Here is a 19,007-nt window from a genome sequence, read left to right on the forward strand (position 1 = left end):
CTGTGTGAATGTGCAGGAGAGACCCAACTGCACAAAGTTGTCCTCCCACCTCAACACATGAGCCGCAGCAGACAAACTCACAACAACATCACATCCGTTTCAAATTCTTAGTGTGTAAGTCAGCCAAACAATGGATGAGTCGGTTACTAAAGGAAAGATTGCAGAGTGAGTGAAATGAGCAAAGCAACACTGGATGCCCATATTCCACTTCTCACTCACTGCATTAATCAACTAACAAGTCAATAAATGGTGCACACACAATTAAAACTGTGAATACAACTAACCAAAAATCAAGCAAATATGTGGATGAATAAATGAGCAAATATAGGAATAAGCAGGTATGTTTGTTGAATGATGAATAAATCACAGATAAATGAATTAATCATTAAATGAATACATGGAGGAATGGATTAACACATGAAGGGTTAATTCAAGGCCAGTGGGAAGTATTATGGAATGAGAAGATTTGTATATGAATGAACCAATGAATCAATGACAGAGAGCCTGCTCAACTGGCTGTGATAAAGAATAAAACTCACAAACTGATTCATCCAAATAAATGAATGAAATATACGTCATTGGGTCAAACAGAGATGGAAGAATCGAGGATTAATAATCTATGAGTATAGAGAAGATGAGCAGAGGATTACATGTGTGGATGAATAGGAGTGTAGATTAAAAATGATTGGAAAACGAATATATGCATGGTTAGATAATGGTTGGAACATGAATAGAATGGGTAAATAGATGAACAGGTGGATGGACAGAAAGAAGAGTGAGTATCAGAAGAATGCAAAGACAGAAGGAAGGAAGGAAGGAAGGAAGGAAGGAAGGAAGGAAGGAAGGAAGGAAGGGAGAAAGAGAGAGATAGAGACAAAGAGAGAAAGAAAGAGTGAAGGAAGGAAAGAGGGAAGGAAGGAAGGAAGGAAGGAAGGAAGGATAGAGGAATCAACCTTCAAGTTATAGCAGAAAACATTGGAAATGGACCAGCTGAGTGTTCATTCACACACCACCCATAGCAGTGCCTTAGGTTAGATGTAGACCAAAGCCTCCAGAGCTCCAGATGTAAGAGACCGATGTCTCTCTCATCCTCATAATCCTCTGAAGAAAAGGGAGAGCTAGAAGATTCCCCAACTGGCCGCCTGTGGCTCACCTGCTACATGGGGGTATTTGAGCAGGAGCAGGAAGCCAAAGCGGAGTGTGGTGCTGCTGGTCTCGGTGCCAGCAAGGAAGAGAGACAGCACAGAGATCATGAGGTTCTGGTGATGGAATTCCGTGTGTTGGTTGGACTTCTCCTGGTTCCAGATGGGAGAGAGAAGGGAGGGTCAGGGCTGACTGGAGCCTTGCAGGGAGAGGCACACACATCCTGGGAACTGTCCTTCTGTCTCACTATCTGGACCACATGGCATTTTCCAGTCCTTGACAAGATCACTTGGTCTCTGTTTGTTCTGACCTCTCTCTCTCTCTCTCTCTCTCTCTCTCTCTCTCTCTCTCTCTCTCTCTCTCTCTCTCTCTCTCTCTCTCCTGTGCTCTCTGGTAGTTTAGCATGGTTTGTCTCCCAGGTTCTTTCTTCCTCTGTGGTCTTTTCTTCTTGTCTCTTGCCCTGTGTTTCTTTCCCAGCATTCTTTCTCCCTATCACATTTTCTCCTCCTTTTTATTTTCATCATTTTCCAGATGCTTCTGCATGTCCTCCACTCCATTTCCTGTCTCTCCTCTCCATCCTCTGCTCTTTTTTCTTCTGCTGACATCCTCAGCCTTCACTCTCAGCCATCCCCCTCTCATTCATGCAGGAATTACCTTTTCCATGCGTATAAGGTAGGTATCGATGAAGTCTCTTGGATTGTTTGGGTCCAAGGTTTCCCGGTGCTTCTCCACGCTGTGGCCAATGTAGTCAAGGATTTCCTGCATGTTTTTGAAGATTTGTCTGTGTGTACCAGGAAAAAACTTCAGGAAACCCGAATAGAGCTCAAACACCTGCAAGAAAGGACTAATGAGGTCACCTGGAACAAGCAGGTCTCAGGAAGTGAGCAGTGCCATAAAGAAACACACACACACACACACACACCCATAGCTACCTCCCACACACACCTCTCATACATGCACACCATACATTCACATGCCTTGAACTGTATCTTCAAATCAGTCTCTAGCCTTCATTTTACTTTCTCTGTATCTCCCTTTTCCTTTCATATGCTTTCTCTCCCAATCCCCCTTGCTGTTTTGTCTTAATTCGTTTTAATTTGTGGGGTATTGTATTTTTGAACACATTAATGCCAGACAGGCTTTAAATTCAACATGTAGCCTAGCATCTTCCCTAATTTCTGATACAGCAATCTCTAACACCAAAATGCTGGAATTCCATGTGTTGTACACCACCAAGGCCTGGGGATGAACTCAAGAGCTCATGCATGAAACACTGCGTCCTCTCTCCTCTAAGTAACAACTGTATTCCCCATGTCATCATTTTCTCATGTCTGGATGGCTCTGTATTTCTGCATTCAAGTCTCTCCACCCTGCTCAACATCCCTTTCTCCCTCTGTACCTCCTTTCTTCCATCACTCCAGGACACGGGCTCCTTGCTTTTCCATGTTTTCTCTTTCTTCCAGCCAGGACACTCCCTTCTTCTCTCACTAAGCAGCCTTTTCTTTCCTGCTCCTCTCTTCCTGCCCACTGACCTGACTGGAGAATGAGCTGATGAGCAAGATGGTCTGATAGATCAGGTCCAACAGGTGCAGGAACTGGCAGTCTTTGTAGTCAAAGCGCTCTCCAAAGACAATGGAGCAGATGATGTTGGCTGTGATGCACTGGAAGACGAAAGTGGGGTCCAGGGGGGCTCCTGAAGGAGAATATAGGACAAGAGACAAGGAATACAGAATTAGGGGAGTATTTGGCTTCAGCCCCATCTCTGTAAAGCTGTCCCCACCACTCACTTCTCAATGAACAGCAACACATTTGCACACATTGTGCACATAAGAGTCTAGGTTCTTCACTCAGAGATGCATGCATCCTTTTATTTAACTTCCCTCAGTACTGTACAGAATATGGGACGCTATTTCTATATACAGAAAGGGATGCATCTTCACCAAGGAAACTCAGCTAATCTTGGCTGGAACATGGCTGCAATTAGGATTCTAGGAACAAGATGTGGAATGAGTGCAGTCAGTCTACACCTGCTCCTCCTCCCAGGAAGACACCCTGACTCTAAACTGATAACTAACTCCCACTGGCAGGAATGGTGCACAGAAGGATTCACAGATGGCTGTGTGAATTTATGAGCCCTTTACAATCCATGCCTATCTACCTGTTTTCCTCTATTGCTTTTTTACTTCCTCCATCCATTCTGACTTCCTCCATCCCTTCTCTGTCTTCCTCCATCCCTCCATTCTCTGACTTCCTCCATCCCTCCATTCTCTGACTTCTGAGCTCTGTGGTGTTCTAGAAGCCTTCAGCACCTACTATCTTCAGGAGCCAAGTTCAATCATGGACCCTGGCAGTTGGAGGGCTGTTGTCAGTCTAACTGTATTTGGCCACTGTTGCCTTTCACCCTGGGGCTGGCTTGTCTGTGGTCTCTGATCCTATGAGGATACTTTCCTGGGGCTCAGAGCTTCACTCTCAGTGAAGCTTGATTCTCAGCTTGTTTCTCTTCCTCTGGGTCCCTCCCTCACTGACTTCTTTCTCCCATCATTCTTCTCACCCTCTACAACTTTCCTCCCTCCCCGTCATCCGCACTGACCTCTCAGATCTCCAGAGAAAGGTCAATAAGACATGATAAATACTCCGTGTAAAGAAATGGAGGTGAAAGCAAGAGTCTTGTCACCGATGTGCCCTTGATACAACAAACTAAAAGTACCCTCAGAGTACCTCTGCTTTTTACCAAAATCAAACTCCCATGAGCCTCTGTGCTCTCTGCTGCTCACCAGCACACTCACAAGGAAGAAAACACAGTTCCCTGCTTAGCCCATGTCTGCAGGTCCTCCTGCTCCATTCCCTTCATTGACTTAAGGTTTGTGTTTGCCTTTGATGAGACCATGGGGGGGGGGGCAGGGATAGAGGGCAACTACAACAATTAAGTCAAAATGGTCTTGAACATTTTGTGCAGTAGAAGAGGACCTTGGAAATGTCATCCTCCTGCCTCTGCCTCGAGGGTGCTGGGGTTACAAGCATGCAGGGTAATGCCCACTGTATATGGTGCTGTAAGCTCTCCACAACTCAGCCACAGCCACATCAAAGGCAGGACCTTACAGTGCAGACAGGGCTGGCCTTGAGCTCATGCCAGTCTCCCCATCACCTTCTGAATTCTGGGAGGATGCGTGTTCACCAGTCATACCCAATTGACAAAGAAAATCTATTCACAGATTGATTTTCTGAAGAGAAGTGACCTTATAATTCTCTCTTTCCACCTCTCTCCATATCTCATCCTCTCCATGCTCTGTGTATGTGTCTGTCTGTCTGTCTGTCTGTCTGTCTGTCTGTTTCTCAGCCCTTGCCTTTCTCTTTCTTAGGCTCTGCACTCAGGTCCCTGTGTCACCATTTTCCTTTCTTCCCATTCTCTGGGACTCACCCTGGGATTTCCGCAGCTCCTCCACCACACATCGGGCCTCCTCCTGAATCCGCTCCTCCACACTCCGCTTCCCCATTCCTAAGTCCTTCATGGTGGCCAGAGAGAATCGCCGAAGGGTCTTCCAGCATTCTCCATTGGCAAAGATCACACCTAAGAATGAAGGGGAAGCATGGGAGGTTACAATGGAAGTTCAAAGACCCTGAGTCCTTCCCCACAGCTTGGGTTCCACCTCTGAAACACATCTTCCTGGACCACGTCTGCCACTTCACCCTGTCCCGTATCTCACCATATCCTTGTACAATTGGCTCGAGCACAGCAATTGTCCCCCGGCCAGAGAAAGCCTCAGCTTGGTCCACCAGAGCCTCCCTTATGGCCTCTGTCCCACATAGCATGACCACGGGCCTCGGTCCCAGGTGCACTGTGAACACATCTCCATATTTTTCTTGAAGCTGCCAAGATAAGGGTACCAGGGTTGTGGTTAGTCAGTGCAGATGTTGTTACACTGTGAAAACACCTAGGCACAGACTGGTAAATAGGAACCCCTCCCCTGGCCACCCTTTCTCTCCTGAGGACCTAAGAGGCGAAGGTTAATTCACCAGACAGGCAGGGTCTGCACTGATTGGTTGGATTTCCTAATCAGTACACCAGCACTGTTGAGTAGGGAGACAGGACAACACTTGTTTATAATTCTGGCACAAGAGAAGTAGAGACCAGAGAATCAGTAGTCATCCTTGTCTGCACATCCTGTTGAAGCCAGTCTCGCCTACACATGACCCTATCTCAAAAATAATAGATACAGATATGGATGCAGATGTGCATTAGTTCCATGCCCATACCCTTCAGTCTGGCCAGCTGAACCATGCTTCCTGTGGTCCAGCTTCAGCCTGTCCACTGTCTCCTGACAACATTCATAGAGAATGGCCCTGACCCACCCACTGGTTTATATGGGAAGGAAAGTAATAGTCACCTAGTAGTGGTCCTGAATGTGAGTCATGACTGCAGTTTGGACAGTTAGGCAAAATGCCTGGCCATGCAACCATCAAGGCATCTGCAGGGAATTGGTCCCAGGAACATGACAACCTCCCAGTGATGGTCCCAGAGCCCTTGGGGACCATCGTGCAGGGTTTGCAAATAACCCTCCTCTTTTGTAACCTTTCCTCTCTCTAGACTGCACTGCAGCTAATAGAAATGAAAGGCAATGAAAATGGTCAGTGCCCAGTGTTGTTTAAGGAACAATGCTAAGATAAAGCTCTGCATATGTTTGATGTTGATGTGTTTACGTTTTTAGATGGGGTCACAGCATCGAATTTTATGCAATAATGAACTAACTAGCCTCAGATCAGATTAACAGTGTAAGTAAAACTTGCCAACTTAATGCTACACAAAGCAAGTTTTGTTCCCATCTGCTGCATCTTAATGATGTTCAAACACAGATGCAGTTGATGGTGTTGGGATAGTGGGAGGTAGTGACTACAAGGGGCTGAGACAGGGGCCAGGCTTGATGTTCATCTTCAGAGGTAAGAAAGGGTTCATCTTTAAAATTCATGGAGGTGTGCTTCTTGAGAGGTGACCCAGCTCAACAACATCTTAACTCAAAGCTTAATACATGGAGCAGGAGAGGTGGCTCAGTGGCTAAGAGCACTGCTGTTGTTGCAGAGGCCCTGAGTTTTCTCCCACCTCCCATGTCAGATAGCTAAAAACTGCCTGTAATGCCAGCTTTGTGGGATTTGATGACCTCTTTGGTTTCTTCAGATATCAGATATGCATAAGGACCATTCACAAACACACTCACACAAACACGAATATGATGATGATGATGATGATAATGAAGATAGACAGATTGATAGACAAATTGATAATACATGGATATACAGAAAATAGTTCAATAGATACTTAGATAGATTAATGAATAAGTCGCTGATGCACAGATTAGTAGCTTTGATGGTCCAGCTCCTCTTTGTTTCTCCAATGGCCAAAATAATATCATTAAGACTCAGTCTTTGTAACAGAAACACCATGATTAAAGCCCACAAAACCATCTTACATCAACACAGATGCCTAGAAGAGATCTCAGCTTCTTAAGCCATAAGAGAAGCTTTCTAGAAATATTCCAGAAGGCTTTCCAGCTGTACATGGGTTTGGAGAATGCAGAGCTGACACAGCCTTTAACAGCTGTATTTGAGTCAGGCTCCCAGCTCATCCACAACACTCTTGAGAGAGATGAACTGGTTGTGTCTGGGGTTCACCACAGGACATCACTACCACTTGGCATCCAGACACATATGTCTGTACCAGCTCCTCTTTCTTCTTGCCTGTTCCATGTGCCATGCCTTCATGTATTCTCTGCTGTTAATTTAGTCCCCAATATGGTTGTGTTGAGAAGTGCCAGGGCCCTTGGAGGCAGGAGCCTAATGAGAGGAACTGGGTCTTTGGGTCAGATCCATGGAATAGGTTAATTATGGTCTCACAGAGAGGACTAGGTTCTCAGAGAGTGGATTATTATTAAACAAAGCCAATCCACATGGTTTGCCTCTTCTGCATGAACAGGTTTTCCTGTCCTCTACTGTATTGTGACACATGAGAAGGGTTCTCACTAGAGGCTGGAAGAAGAGACTGTTTTATCTTAGACTGTCACACTGCACAATTTTGAGTAGGATAAGCTTTTAATTTATAAAGAACTTAGCCTTTTGAATTATGTGATAGCAACAGAAAAGAGATTAAGTCATGAGACTTTCTTTTGCCTGCTTATTTGAATCACTTCAATTCTTACCATCTTTGGCTCACCCCAAGCCAGTTCATCCCCTGATTCAATGAAGATTCAATGTAGGCCTCTCCCCTGTCACACTGTGACTTCATCCACCTGGCTCTACTCTTTCCCTAGCACCAGCTGCTGCTCGGGAATGGTTTCTTTTCCAAACCTGTTATCATCCTAGAAAGTCTTTGTGATTTGTTCAAGTCCTGTTTCTTATGTAAGTCTGTCTGAACTCTTAACCAATCTTAAAATTCTTATTGATGCAGGATTCCACTCTGTATGCTGTGAATAACATTGGTTAATAAAGAAACTATCTTGTGATATTTCCATGCTGGGATGAAGAAAGCAAAGTTAGGGAAAAGCCTTGGAACCTCTGGAGACAGACACTGGGAACTTTAGCTGGGAAGCCACAGCCTCATGGACATACACAGATTACTAGAAATGGGCTAAACTAAGATGGAAGAGTTAGCCAATAAGAAGTTAGAGCTAATGGTCCAAGCAGTGGTTTAATTAATACAGTTTCTGTGTGATTATTTCAGGGTTGAGTAGCCAGGAAACAACAAGTGGCTTCCTCCTATATCTTATTGTTTTACTTGTATCCAATATCACTCAGGTGACCATATAACTTGCCTAATTAAATTTTATGAGTTTATTCTAAATCTATAAACAGACTCTTATCTCCTGACAGTCAAGGAAGTCAGCTCAGCTTCCAGACATTTCCACATACATTGGATCATGGATTTGAACAGTTCTTTAAGGAGTTCTGTAGAGGGTAGCAATTCCCTTCCAAAAGCACATTGCTAACCCTTGGTAACCTTGTTTGCAGATGACATGATGACTGTCCCTACAGGGAAAAGATGCAGCATGTCGTGCTATCATGAGAGGATGTCACCAACCCTCCCTGTGAGTCTCTGGGCAGTTAAGGATGCTGGGGGAAGTGCCACTTTCTTCAGTGATGTAGCTGTTCATAAGTTTCTCACCTTCCAGTCAATTGCCCCCACATTCGTACTCTCAGAGGCAACCATAATTATTTCCAAGTAGGAAGGGCCTTCAGACACAGAGAAGAGGAAAGGAAAAAAGTAATGAATGATGTATAGTTTCAAAGAATGAAAATTAATCCCAGCACTCAGAAGGCAGAGGCAGGTGGATCTTGATAGTTTGAGTCTCTCTACAGAGTGAGTTCCAGGACAACCAGGACTGTATCACAGAGAAACCCTATCTCAAAAAAGAAAGAAAGAAAGAAAGAAGAGAGAGAAATAACAATAGCAAAGCAACCAAATAAACAAACAAAAACAAAAAAGTATAAATATGATATTAACTTGACCTTTTCAACATGTGGGAAGCACATTTTAAAACTCTTGTGGCCATATATACCACACATCTTTAAATCTAGCATTTGAGTTAACTCAGAAGGATCATTAGCCTGAGAAAAGAGGATGATCTTTTCTCAAAAAAAGTAAAAAACAAATTAATACACTATTGGTCCAGGTGGGTGATAGATTAAAAACAAAGGGGTATTTTCTGGAGATTAGACCTTTGTCTGTTGCAGGGTTGGTGAAGATCTTCTCCCATTCAGTAGATTGCCTTTTTGTCTTAATGACTGTGTCCTTTGAATTACTGAAGCTTCTCAGTTTCAGGAGGTCCCATTTATTCATTGTTGCTCTTATTGTCTGTGCTACTGGGGTTATACATAGGAAGTGGTCTCATGTGCCCATGCATTGCATGCTACTTCCCACTTTCTCTTCTATCAGGTTCAGTGTGATCAGATTTATATTGAGGTCTTTAATCCATTTGGACTTGAATTTTGTGCATGGTGATAGATATGGATCTATTTTCATTCTTCTACAAGTTGATATCCAGTTATGCCAGCACCATTTGTTAAAGATGCTTTCTTTCTTCTGTTGTGTAATTTAGCTTCTCTGTCAAAAATTGGGTGTTCATAGGTTTGTGGATTAATATCCGGGTCTTCAATTTGATTCCATTGGTCAATTTCTCTATTTTTATGCCAATACCAAGCTGTTTTCATAGGAAGACTACTGATTTTTTTAGTTGATCTCTTTGATCTCCTTATGTTGTCTTATTGCTATTGCTAGAACTTCAAGCACTATGTTGAAGAGATATGGAGAGAGTAGACAGCTTTGTCTTTTTTTTTCCTCATGGTTTATTTTTTTATATTTAAAAATTTACATCTCCTTCCCTCCTCCTCCCCCCTCCCTCCCCTCCTCCTCCCCCTTCCCTCCCCTCCCCTCCACCCATACCTCCCCTCCCTCCCTCTCCAGGCCAAGGAGCCATCAGGGTTCCCCACTCTATGCTAAGACCAAGGTCCTCCCAGCTCCCCCCAGGTCCAGGAAGGTGATCGACCAAGCTGAGAAGGCTCCCACAGAGCCCGTCCATGCAGAAAAATCAGAGCCCAGAGCCATTGTCCTTTGCTTCTCAGTCAGCCCCCGCTGTTGGCCACATTCAGAGAGACGGGTTTGGTCACATGATCCATCAGTCCCATTCCAACTGGAGTTGGTGATCTCCCATTAGTTCTGTCCCACCGTCTCCATGAGAGAACGCACCCCTCTCGTTCCTGAGTTTCTCCCTCATGTTCTCGCTCCTTCTGCTCCTCATCAGGACCTTGGGAGCTCAGTCCAGTGCTCCAATGTGGGGCTCAGTCACCTTCCCCATCTGTCGCCTGATGGAGGTTCCCTCACGGTCCTGACTTTCTTTCTCATGTTCTCTCTCCTTCTGCTCCTCATCAGGACCTTGGGAGCTCATTCCGGTGCTCCAATGTGGGGCTCTGTCATTTTCTTCATCTATCGTCAGGTGGAGGTTCTATGGTGATATGCAAGAAATTCATCAGTATGGCTTTGTCTTGTTCCCGATTTTAGTGGAATGAATTTGAATTTCTCTCCATTTAATTTGATGTTAGCTGTCGGTTTGCTGTGTATTGACTTTTATTATATTTAGATATGGTCCTTGTATCCCTAATCTCTCCAAGACCTTCATCATAAAGGGGTGCTGATTTTTTTCCAAAGGCTTTTTCGGCATCTAATGAAATGATCATGCTTTTTTTCTTTCAGTTTATTTATAAGATAGATTACATTGAGCCGGGCGGTGGTGGCGCACGCCTTTAATCCCAGCACTTGGGAGGCAGAGGCAGGTGGATCTCTGTGAGTTCGAGGCCAGCCTGGTCTACAAGAGCTAGCTCCAGGACAGGCTCTAAAAAAGCTGCAGAGAAACCCTGTCTCGAAAAACCAAAAAAAAAAAAAAGAAAAAAAGATAGATTACATTGATAGATTATCATATGTTGAACCAGCCCTACATCTCTGATCTCTAAAATATATAAAGAAGTCAAGAAACTAGACATTAAAATTCTAAATAGCCCAATTAAAAATTGGAGTACTGACCTGAACAGAGAATTCTCAACAGAAGTTCAATTGGCCAAAAGATACTTAAAGACATGTTCAACTTCTTTAGCTATCAGGGAAATGCAAATCAAAATAACTTTGAGATACCATCTTACACCTGTCAGAATGGCTAAACTCAAAAACACCAATGATAGCCTATGCTGGAGAGGTTGTGGAGTAAGGGAAACACTCATCCATTGCTGTTGGGAATGCAAACTTGTACAACCACTTTGGAAATCAGTGTGGCGATTTCTCAGAAAATTGGGACTCAACCTACATCAGGATCCAGCAATACCACTCTTGGGAATATACCCAAGAGATGCTCTATCATACTAAAAAGCATTCATTCAACTATGTTCATAGCAGCATTATTTGTAATAGCCAGAACTTGGAAACAACCTAGATGCCCCACAGTAGAAGAATCAATAAAGAAAGTGTGGCACATCTACACATTAGAGTACCACTCAGCGGTAAAAAACAATGATATCTTAAATTTTGCATGCAAATGAATGGAAACAGAAAACACTATCCTGAGTAAGATAACCCAGACCTAAAATATGAATATCATATCTCTCATTAGTGGATTCTAGCCATAAACAAAGGATATTGACCCTATAATTTGTGATCCTAGAAAAGCTAACTAATGAGGAGAACCCAAAGAACAAAAGTATATAGATCCTCCTGGAAATTGGAAGCAGACAAGATCATCATGCTAAAGTTGGGAACGTGGGGGTGAGGTAGAATGGGGGAAAGGAGAGAAGGGGTGAGATAATGGAGAAGAGGAGTGTTGGGGACAGCTTGGGGGAGTTAGGTGGTTAATAAAATATAAAAAAAAACCAAGGGGTAGCAAGAGTTGGGATTGCTGTCACTAAATCAGTTCTCTAAATGGGAAGTGGAGCCAAAGATGCTAAGTGATTATTAATAAAGAAGCGGTAATTGAACATAAAATCTCAATTGTGAAGACTGGTAGAAATAGTGCCAGGATTGGCTCCTTGGATTCTATAACTGATAAAAACTCGACCTACTCCACCTCCTGACCTGCCTCTCATCCCTTTTGTTCCTGAATACAGCAGGCTAACCCTTGTACTGGCAGAAGCAAACCTTATTTGTGGATGCCTGTGACATTTTTCTTTCTCTTTTGAAACAAAGAAACATCAAATAGGAAAACTGGAAGCCCTTGGTGCATGCTATGACACCCCAATATCTTTCACACTCCAAGCACAGTGTCTCACACTATCCAACAGCGAGGACACACCTGTCAACCTCACCTTTCATTCAGCGACCTTCCCACCTGAACCTACTGCCTGGAAGGAGTTCCTTCTTCACCACAAATGAGTGATTTCAGGAGCAAACATGGGGCTAATCCCATATGGCAAAGGTCGTGTGTATGTCTTACCTGAATAAAGGAGTTGAGGAGGCCTCTTCTGTCCATCTGAAGGAGGTTTCCCAAAAGGGGCAGGGGACAGGGTCCTGGTGGAAGGTGGCCATGAGCCTTTGGGTGGCCCCTGACGATGAGTAGTAAGAAGCCCACAAGGAGAGCAAGGAGGAGCAGGACACTGGGCTCCATGGTCCTGGTTTGAGCACCGACCACTTCACTGCACACTCCAGCAGGACTTTTATGCTGGACCTGGATCTCTACCCAGTTATGTAACTTCATCTGTTCCCACCTCCTGTCTCCTCACTGTACAGGGTTTGAGTACATTACTTCCTGATTGGGCTGTCGGTGACTTGCTCACTCCCTATCTTCTTACATCCACCCTAGCTGTTAGCAATAAGACCATGATTGAGATACACAGGACAAAGGGCATAGGGAGTAATGTGTCTCAATATCTGAGGATAAGTATACATATGCCAGCTCAATTCTTTCTATTTATTTCCCCAGACATGGACCTGTGCATATTTACTGTGTGCTTTATATATAAAAAGTCATTTCTAATATGAAAATGCAATTCAATGTTTCTGTGTTAGAGTCTAGATGTGCTTTCTAGTCTACTCTTACATATCTGGGGTGTTTGTTTGCATGTATAATCTTAAATTGTGGAGGCCCATCTGTATGTTCTTAGATTCATATGTGAATGTATTCACATTTAAGTAAGAGAAGTGTGTTGCATGATCCTCTGTGTGTGTCTTTGTGTGTCTGTGCAGTCCCTGGTCCCAGTCTCTGAGGAGCTTCAGATAAGATTTCCTGAGAGTGCCCATGGTATCTCTGGTCTATGATGGGCAAAACTGAGAAATAGAAAGAGAAGCAAGAGATGCAGGAGTGGGGAGAATGGGAGCCAGCAGGAAAGAGCATGAAACCTGGCAGAGGAGCCTCTGGAAGCTCTGGATATCTCTGATGGATAGCTTTAATGTCAACTTGATACAAGGTCAGGTCATTTGAGAAGAAGGAACTTCAGTGGAGAAAATGAGCCCATAAAATCACACTGTGGCCTTTTGTCTGAGGGGTCATTCGACCTCCAAAAGTCCTGTCCCTGTGCTTAGGACAACCTTTCAGACTGGTGAGTGGGCACAATCCCAGGGCAGGGAAGAACATCCAGGGAATGAGCACTGGGCCCCTTCAGCTCCTGCTGTATGGGCTTCTTTGTTCCTCACTTCCCTGACCCCCTCCCAAGCCTGCCCTATTGTCTGTGAGGTCCTTGGCCCAGGAACTGTTCCTGCTCCTGCACTGAGACTACCCACCCAAAGTGGTGAGTATGCATCTGCGCAGCCGGAGGGGAGTGCAGCGCACCTCCAGCTCCTGCTGCAGGGGCTTCTTGACTCCGCACAACCCTTCCCTCCCCTCCCAGTTCGCCCTTTTGTCTGTGGGGTCCTTCGACCTCCAAGAGTCCCTTCCCTGTACTGAGGACAACCTTTCAGACCTCCTGCCCTATTGGCTGCAAGGTCCTTGGCCCAGGAACAGCCTACTCCTGCACTGAGGCTATCTACCCAAAGGGGAACATTTCCTGCTCCTGCACTGAGGATATCCACCCACAGTCAATCACAGCATAGATTGGACCAAGACACCAAGACTCTCCTGGCTCCATTTGAAGGAAGAGATGGGCAGGTATCAATGCAAGAATCATGCAACCTGAAAGGCAACATGACATCACCAGAATCCAGGGATTATGCAACAAGAAGACTTGAATACCCTATTACAGAAGAAGTAGAAAAAAAAATCGACATTAATTGTAACATTATGAAAATGATAGAGGACCTTAAACAGGAGGTGAAAAACTGCTGTAAAAAAGTGGAGAAGACAAACAAAAAGGTAGAAGAAATGAATAAATCTCTCAAAGATACCCAAGAAAACCATGATAAAGCAAACAAACAGGTAATGCAAACAGTTCAAGACTTGAAAAATGAAATGGAGGTAATGAAGAAAACATAAACCAAGAGAAGGCTGGATATGGAAATTCTAGATAATCAATCAGGAAATACAGAGACAAGTATTACCAACAGAATACAAGAGATGGAAGAAAGAATCTCAGACTCTGAAGATACTATAGAGGAAATAAACTCACAGCTTAACGAACAAAACAAATCCAACAAATTCTTAACACAAAACATCCAGGAAATCTGGGACACCATGAAAAGACCGAACCTAAGAATAATTGGGGTAGAGAAAGGAGAAGAATTACAACTCAAAGGCCCAGAAAATATATTCAACAAAATTATAGAAGAAAATTTCCCCAACCTAAAGAAGGATATTCCTATGAAGGTACAAGAAGCATAGAGAACACCAAATAGACTGGATCAAAAGAAAACATCCCATGCCAATAATAATCAAAACACAAAACATATAGAATAAAGAACAGATATTAAGACCTGCAAAGGAAAAAGGTCAAATAACATATAAAGGGAAACCTATCAGAATTACACCTGACTTCTCACTCGAAACCATGAAAGCCAGAAGGTCTTGGATAGATGTGCTACAGACACTAAGGGAACATGGATGCAAACCCAGACTACTATACCCAGCAAAGCTAGCATTTACCATCAATGGAAAAAAGAAGATATTCCAGGACAAAAACAGATTTAAACAATACATAGCCACAAATCCAGCCTTGCAGAAAGTAATAGAAGGAAAATCATAAACCAAGGAGTCCAACAACGCCCACAATAACTCAGGCATCTAGCGACCCTTCACCAGCACAACTAGAAGTAGGGAAACACACAAACTCTACTACAAAAAAAAATGACCGGAGTTAACAATCACTGGTCACTAATATCACTTAATATCAATGGACTCAATTCATCTATATAAAGGCACAGGCTAAGAGATTGGATATGAAAACAGGATCCAACATTCTGCTGTTTACAAGAAACACACTTCAACCACAAAGACAGACACCTACTCAGAGTAAAGGGTTGGGAAAAGGTTTATCAAACAAATGGACCTAAGAAACAAGCTGGTGTGGCCATACTAATTTCTAACAAAGTTGACTTCAAACTAAAATCAATCAGAAGAGATGGAAAGGGACACTTTATACTCATAACAGGAAAAATCTTTCAGAAGGAAGTCTCAATCTTGAATATCTATGCCCCTAATATAAAAGCACCCACTTATGTAAAAGAAACACTTCTTGAACTCAAGGCAGCCATCAAACTATACACACTTCAACACTCCTCTCTCACCAATGGACAGGTCAATCAGACAGAAACCTAACAGAGAATTGAAAGACTTAATGGAGGTAATGAACCAAATGAACTTAACAGACATCTATGGAACATTCCACCCAAATAGGAAAGAATAAACCTTCTTCTCTGTGGCTCATGGAACCTTTTCGAAAATTGACCATATACTTGGTAACAAAGCAAACTTCCACAGTTACAAAAACATATTAGTAACCACCTGTGTCTTATCAAATCACCATGGATTAAAATTAGAATTCAACAATAATGCTACCCCCAGAAAGCCTACAAACTCATGGAAACTGAAAAGTCAACTGCTGAACCACACCTGGGTCAAGGAAGAAATAAAGAAAGAAATTAAAGTCTTTCTTGAATTTTTTTTTCAGTAATAAATTTATTCTCACCCTTCTCCCTATATGGGAAATATATAACACTGCAGTGACTAGGACAGCAGAGCCGTGAGAGCTGCTCCGGCCTTCTGCCTTGTGGAAGCGTCTGGAACCACACACCCCATCACACTTGCTTCCCACACTGCCACTGGGGTAAGGCTGTCCACAGGTCCCAACATGTCCACACGCATTAGGACCATGTGAAGGTTCCCCCGGGTCAGCATGGGCCCACAGGCCTACTCATGCTTGGGTGGCCTGAAGGTGACATTTGTCTCAGGGAAAACTTTCTTGGGAGTTCTTCAGGGAACTCAGAAGAGTGAAGTTGCTTTCCTGGAGTAATGACTGACCTGAGCCCAGGGCCCTTGGCTTGTCCTGGCTTTGCCATAACTGCGTGGACTGACACCAGGCAGGGTGGCCATAACTGGTCTCAGAGCTGTTGCTGGTACCGGACGACTGTCAGGGGTAACCATGGCAATCGGGCACTGAGCGGCTTCCCTGCTCTATCCTCTGTCCTCCATCACGCAGTCATGTCTGTCCTTGTCTTTGTCCCTCAGTCAGGGCCTCACCTAACTCAAAATTTAAAGACACCAACTTCTGGGGGCTGGAGAGACAGATGGCTCAGTGGTTAAGAGAACCAGCTGTTCTTCCAGAGGATCATGGTTCAATTCCCAGCACCCACCTGGTGGCTTATAGCTCCAGCTCGAGGATCTGACACCTTTATATCAATGTACATAAAATAGAGCTCTAAAAAAAAAAGACACCAACTTCTCCCTCTTCTAGAAGTTGAGATACAGTCTCAGAAGCATGTCTTGGGTTTCCACCTGGAGAATACTGGGATGGGCCATTCTCACCCCTCTGGTGAAAAGCCCTACCAGGCCCACCTCTAGGGACAAGGGCCAGGTGAAATGGGTCTGTTCCCTATATTCAGAAATCTCAGGTGTGGTTGGCCTAGGGCTCTTCTGATAGGGAACAGAAACTCAGTGCCTCTGGCCTCTGGGAAGGGGTCAGCCCTCTCCTCACCTTGCTTTTACATCCAGAACCATCTGGTTCTCCCCACCCTCTGTAGCTGGTCCCTCCTGAGCTATGGGGTCTTGGCCAAGTCCCTTAGCATTTCTTCTCCAGGGCCTCAGTTTCCCAATATGGGAAAGAGCTCACAGGATGAGCCATGACCCCTTTCCCACCACAGCCAAAACCTTTTCTGTCTTTTCTCCAGGATTTTGTTGTCTTCTCCTCTTCTTTTTCTTTTTTCTTTTGGAGACAGAGTCTCTCTGTGACCCAGAAGGCTGTCCTGGGACTCACAATGGAACTCAGGCTCACTCCTGCCTCAGCTCTGAGTGTTGGGATTCCAGATGTGAGTCACCACACCCAGCTTTCTGTTACTAATGACCACTGGCCCAGTTTGGAGGTTCATATTAATTATGCCACTCCTATATCCTTGAGATGGCTTCTTATTCTGGGGCTCCTAACATCAGGAACTGACAGCCATGGCAGTGACTGCTGCAGTCGCATCTTCTGGAACTGCAGTGCTGAGCCCAACCCCTGAAACCAAGTGAAGGATGTCAAATGGCCAAGCAGCACAGCAGGGACTTGTGCACTCCTAGGATGGCAGAGTGTAACAAGCTCCAAAAGATAAACCCACGTCCTAACCCTGGGACCTGTCAGTGTGTCCCCATTTAGAAAAGGGTCTGCAGAGATGTAGTTAAGGATCTTTCAATGTGGTCACCCCAGGTTTAGGGTGGGCCTTGTATTCAAGGCAGGTGTCCAAGACAGAAAAGGGAGGGAAGGCCACATGAAGACAAGACAGAGTCCACAAGTCTTGGAGCCCTGACACCAGAAGAGGGAGTGGAGTCCCCAACATCCTGACCTTCGCTGCTGGCTTCCAGAATTGCTGGAGAACAGGTCACTCTGTGTCCAGCATCACATTCCTAGTAACATGTCATGCCTGGGGAGACCCAGGGCTCCAGAATTGGGGAGGGGGCAGACAGACGTGTGTGGATGACATCTAACCCACTGGCCTGAGAAATGCCACTGAAGGAGGACAGGAGGAAATATGGTGTCAGTGCAAACAAGGTCCAAGGACCCTGAGGACAGGGGGAGTGGGGCTGCAACTGAGACAGCCAGGAGGGGCCTGCACCAAGGATGGGAGAGAGAATGTGCGCATCAGTTGCAGGCTTCCTCCACAAGAACTGAGGCTTTGCTGACCCTAGGGCTTCAGCCATCAAAGGAAGAAGGCTCTCCAAATGACGGCAGGTGACCTTATCTAACCAGGTCCTGATCAGGTTGGAGGCCTGTTTTCATTTTTGCCTTTGCCAGAGCAGTGGGGAGAGGCTGGCAAGATCTTGAAATTCCAACGTGGTTCCTGGTTGGGGCTGAGCACTCCGAGTTAGCAGCTGGTGGGCTCTGAACACTTTTGCTGCTGTGCTCCCTGGGGAAATGCCCGGATTTTGTCAGTAAGGGGTGACCACAGGTCACAGTTGCATCAAGGTCCCGGTGGCTTCTGCTGGGCCAGGGCAGGACAGGCCATGTTGAGGGCCCCAGCAGCCGACTATTTCTTGGAAGATGCTGCTTGGCACTTGGGAGTGGAGTGCTTGTTGCAGACCTGGGCGCGCACCTCCCGCAGCTCAGCTCGGAGCTCCTCCAGGGCACTCAAAGAGGGCATCGCCTGTGCCTGAGCCTGTAGCGTCTCCAGTGCCAGCGCCAGGCGGCCCACCTCGACCTGCAGTGCATTCCAGGCTGCCTTCTGCTCCTCCTCCTTGTTGCGCTGCTGAGTCTGGTGGCGCCAGTACTCCAGAACCAGGCAGCCTCCGCCCACAATGAAGATGGTGGCCTCGCCCAGCAGCTCAGCGCCCAGTTCTGCCGCTGCCTCTTCATTCAGCGGCTTGATGGCTGTGCCCCGGAAGCCCATGATGCGCATCTTGGTCCGCATCTCCACCCAGTGGTACAGCTGGGCTGGGGGCAGGCAGATGTAGGTCTTGAAGAACTCGCTGCGGCGGGCGGCCTCCTTGATGCGGTTGGCCAGCGGCTTGCTGACCTGCCGGATGCCCAAGTAGAACAGCTTCGCCATGGGGAACGCGCCCACCACCATCTTGGCCGTCTTTCTTGAATTTAATGAATACAAAGACACAACATACTCAAACCTATGGGACACAATGAAAGCAGTGCTAAGAGAAAAGTTCATAGCATTAAGTGCCCACTTAAGGGAGGGGGGATATGGGTGGAGGGGAGGGGAGGGAAGGGGGAGGAGGAGGAGAGGAGATGGAAATTTTTAAATATAAAAAAAAAAAAAAACATGATCCTCCCAA

The 19,007-nt window shown here is 45.2% G+C and overlaps 2 protein-coding genes across 2 annotated transcripts in view; both read right to left on the reverse strand.

The window, feature by feature from the left end:
- The window catches only part of LOC119821048 (cytochrome P450 2B2-like), a 32,092-nt gene extending 18,300 nt beyond the window's left edge, over positions 1-13,792 (reverse strand). The window contains exons 1-6 of the mRNA XM_038339867.1: positions 12,102-13,792; positions 4,848-5,010; positions 4,562-4,711; positions 2,676-2,836; positions 1,798-1,974; positions 1,154-1,295 (exon numbers count right to left, since the gene is read on the reverse strand). Coding sequence (XP_038195795.1) covers positions 1,154-1,295; positions 1,798-1,974; positions 2,676-2,836; positions 4,562-4,711; positions 4,848-5,010; positions 12,102-12,362 — 1,054 coding nt within the window. The 5' untranslated portion in view covers positions 12,363-13,792. The remainder of the gene's footprint in view (positions 1-1,153; positions 1,296-1,797; positions 1,975-2,675; positions 2,837-4,561; positions 4,712-4,847; positions 5,011-12,101) is intronic.
- Positions 13,793-18,138: 4,346 nt separating this feature from the next.
- Positions 18,139-18,790, reverse strand: LOC119821052 (optic atrophy 3 protein homolog). Its single transcript, XM_038339871.1, has one exon. It carries the CDS (start codon positions 18,788-18,790, stop codon positions 18,251-18,253), a length of 540 nt encoding a protein of 179 aa, XP_038195799.1. The 3' UTR covers positions 18,139-18,250.
- Positions 18,791-19,007: the final 217 nt, after the last annotated feature.

This window comes from Arvicola amphibius, chromosome 8 (assembly GCF_903992535.2).
Source record: "Arvicola amphibius chromosome 8, mArvAmp1.2, whole genome shotgun sequence".
Classification (NCBI taxonomy): domain Eukaryota; kingdom Metazoa; phylum Chordata; class Mammalia; order Rodentia; family Cricetidae; genus Arvicola; species Arvicola amphibius.

Excerpts from the sequence above, each read along its gene's own strand:
- LOC119821052 (XM_038339871.1), bottom strand. The coding sequence starts at position 18,790 with ATGGTGGTGGGCGCGTTCCCCATGGCGAAGCTGTTCTACTTGGGCATC.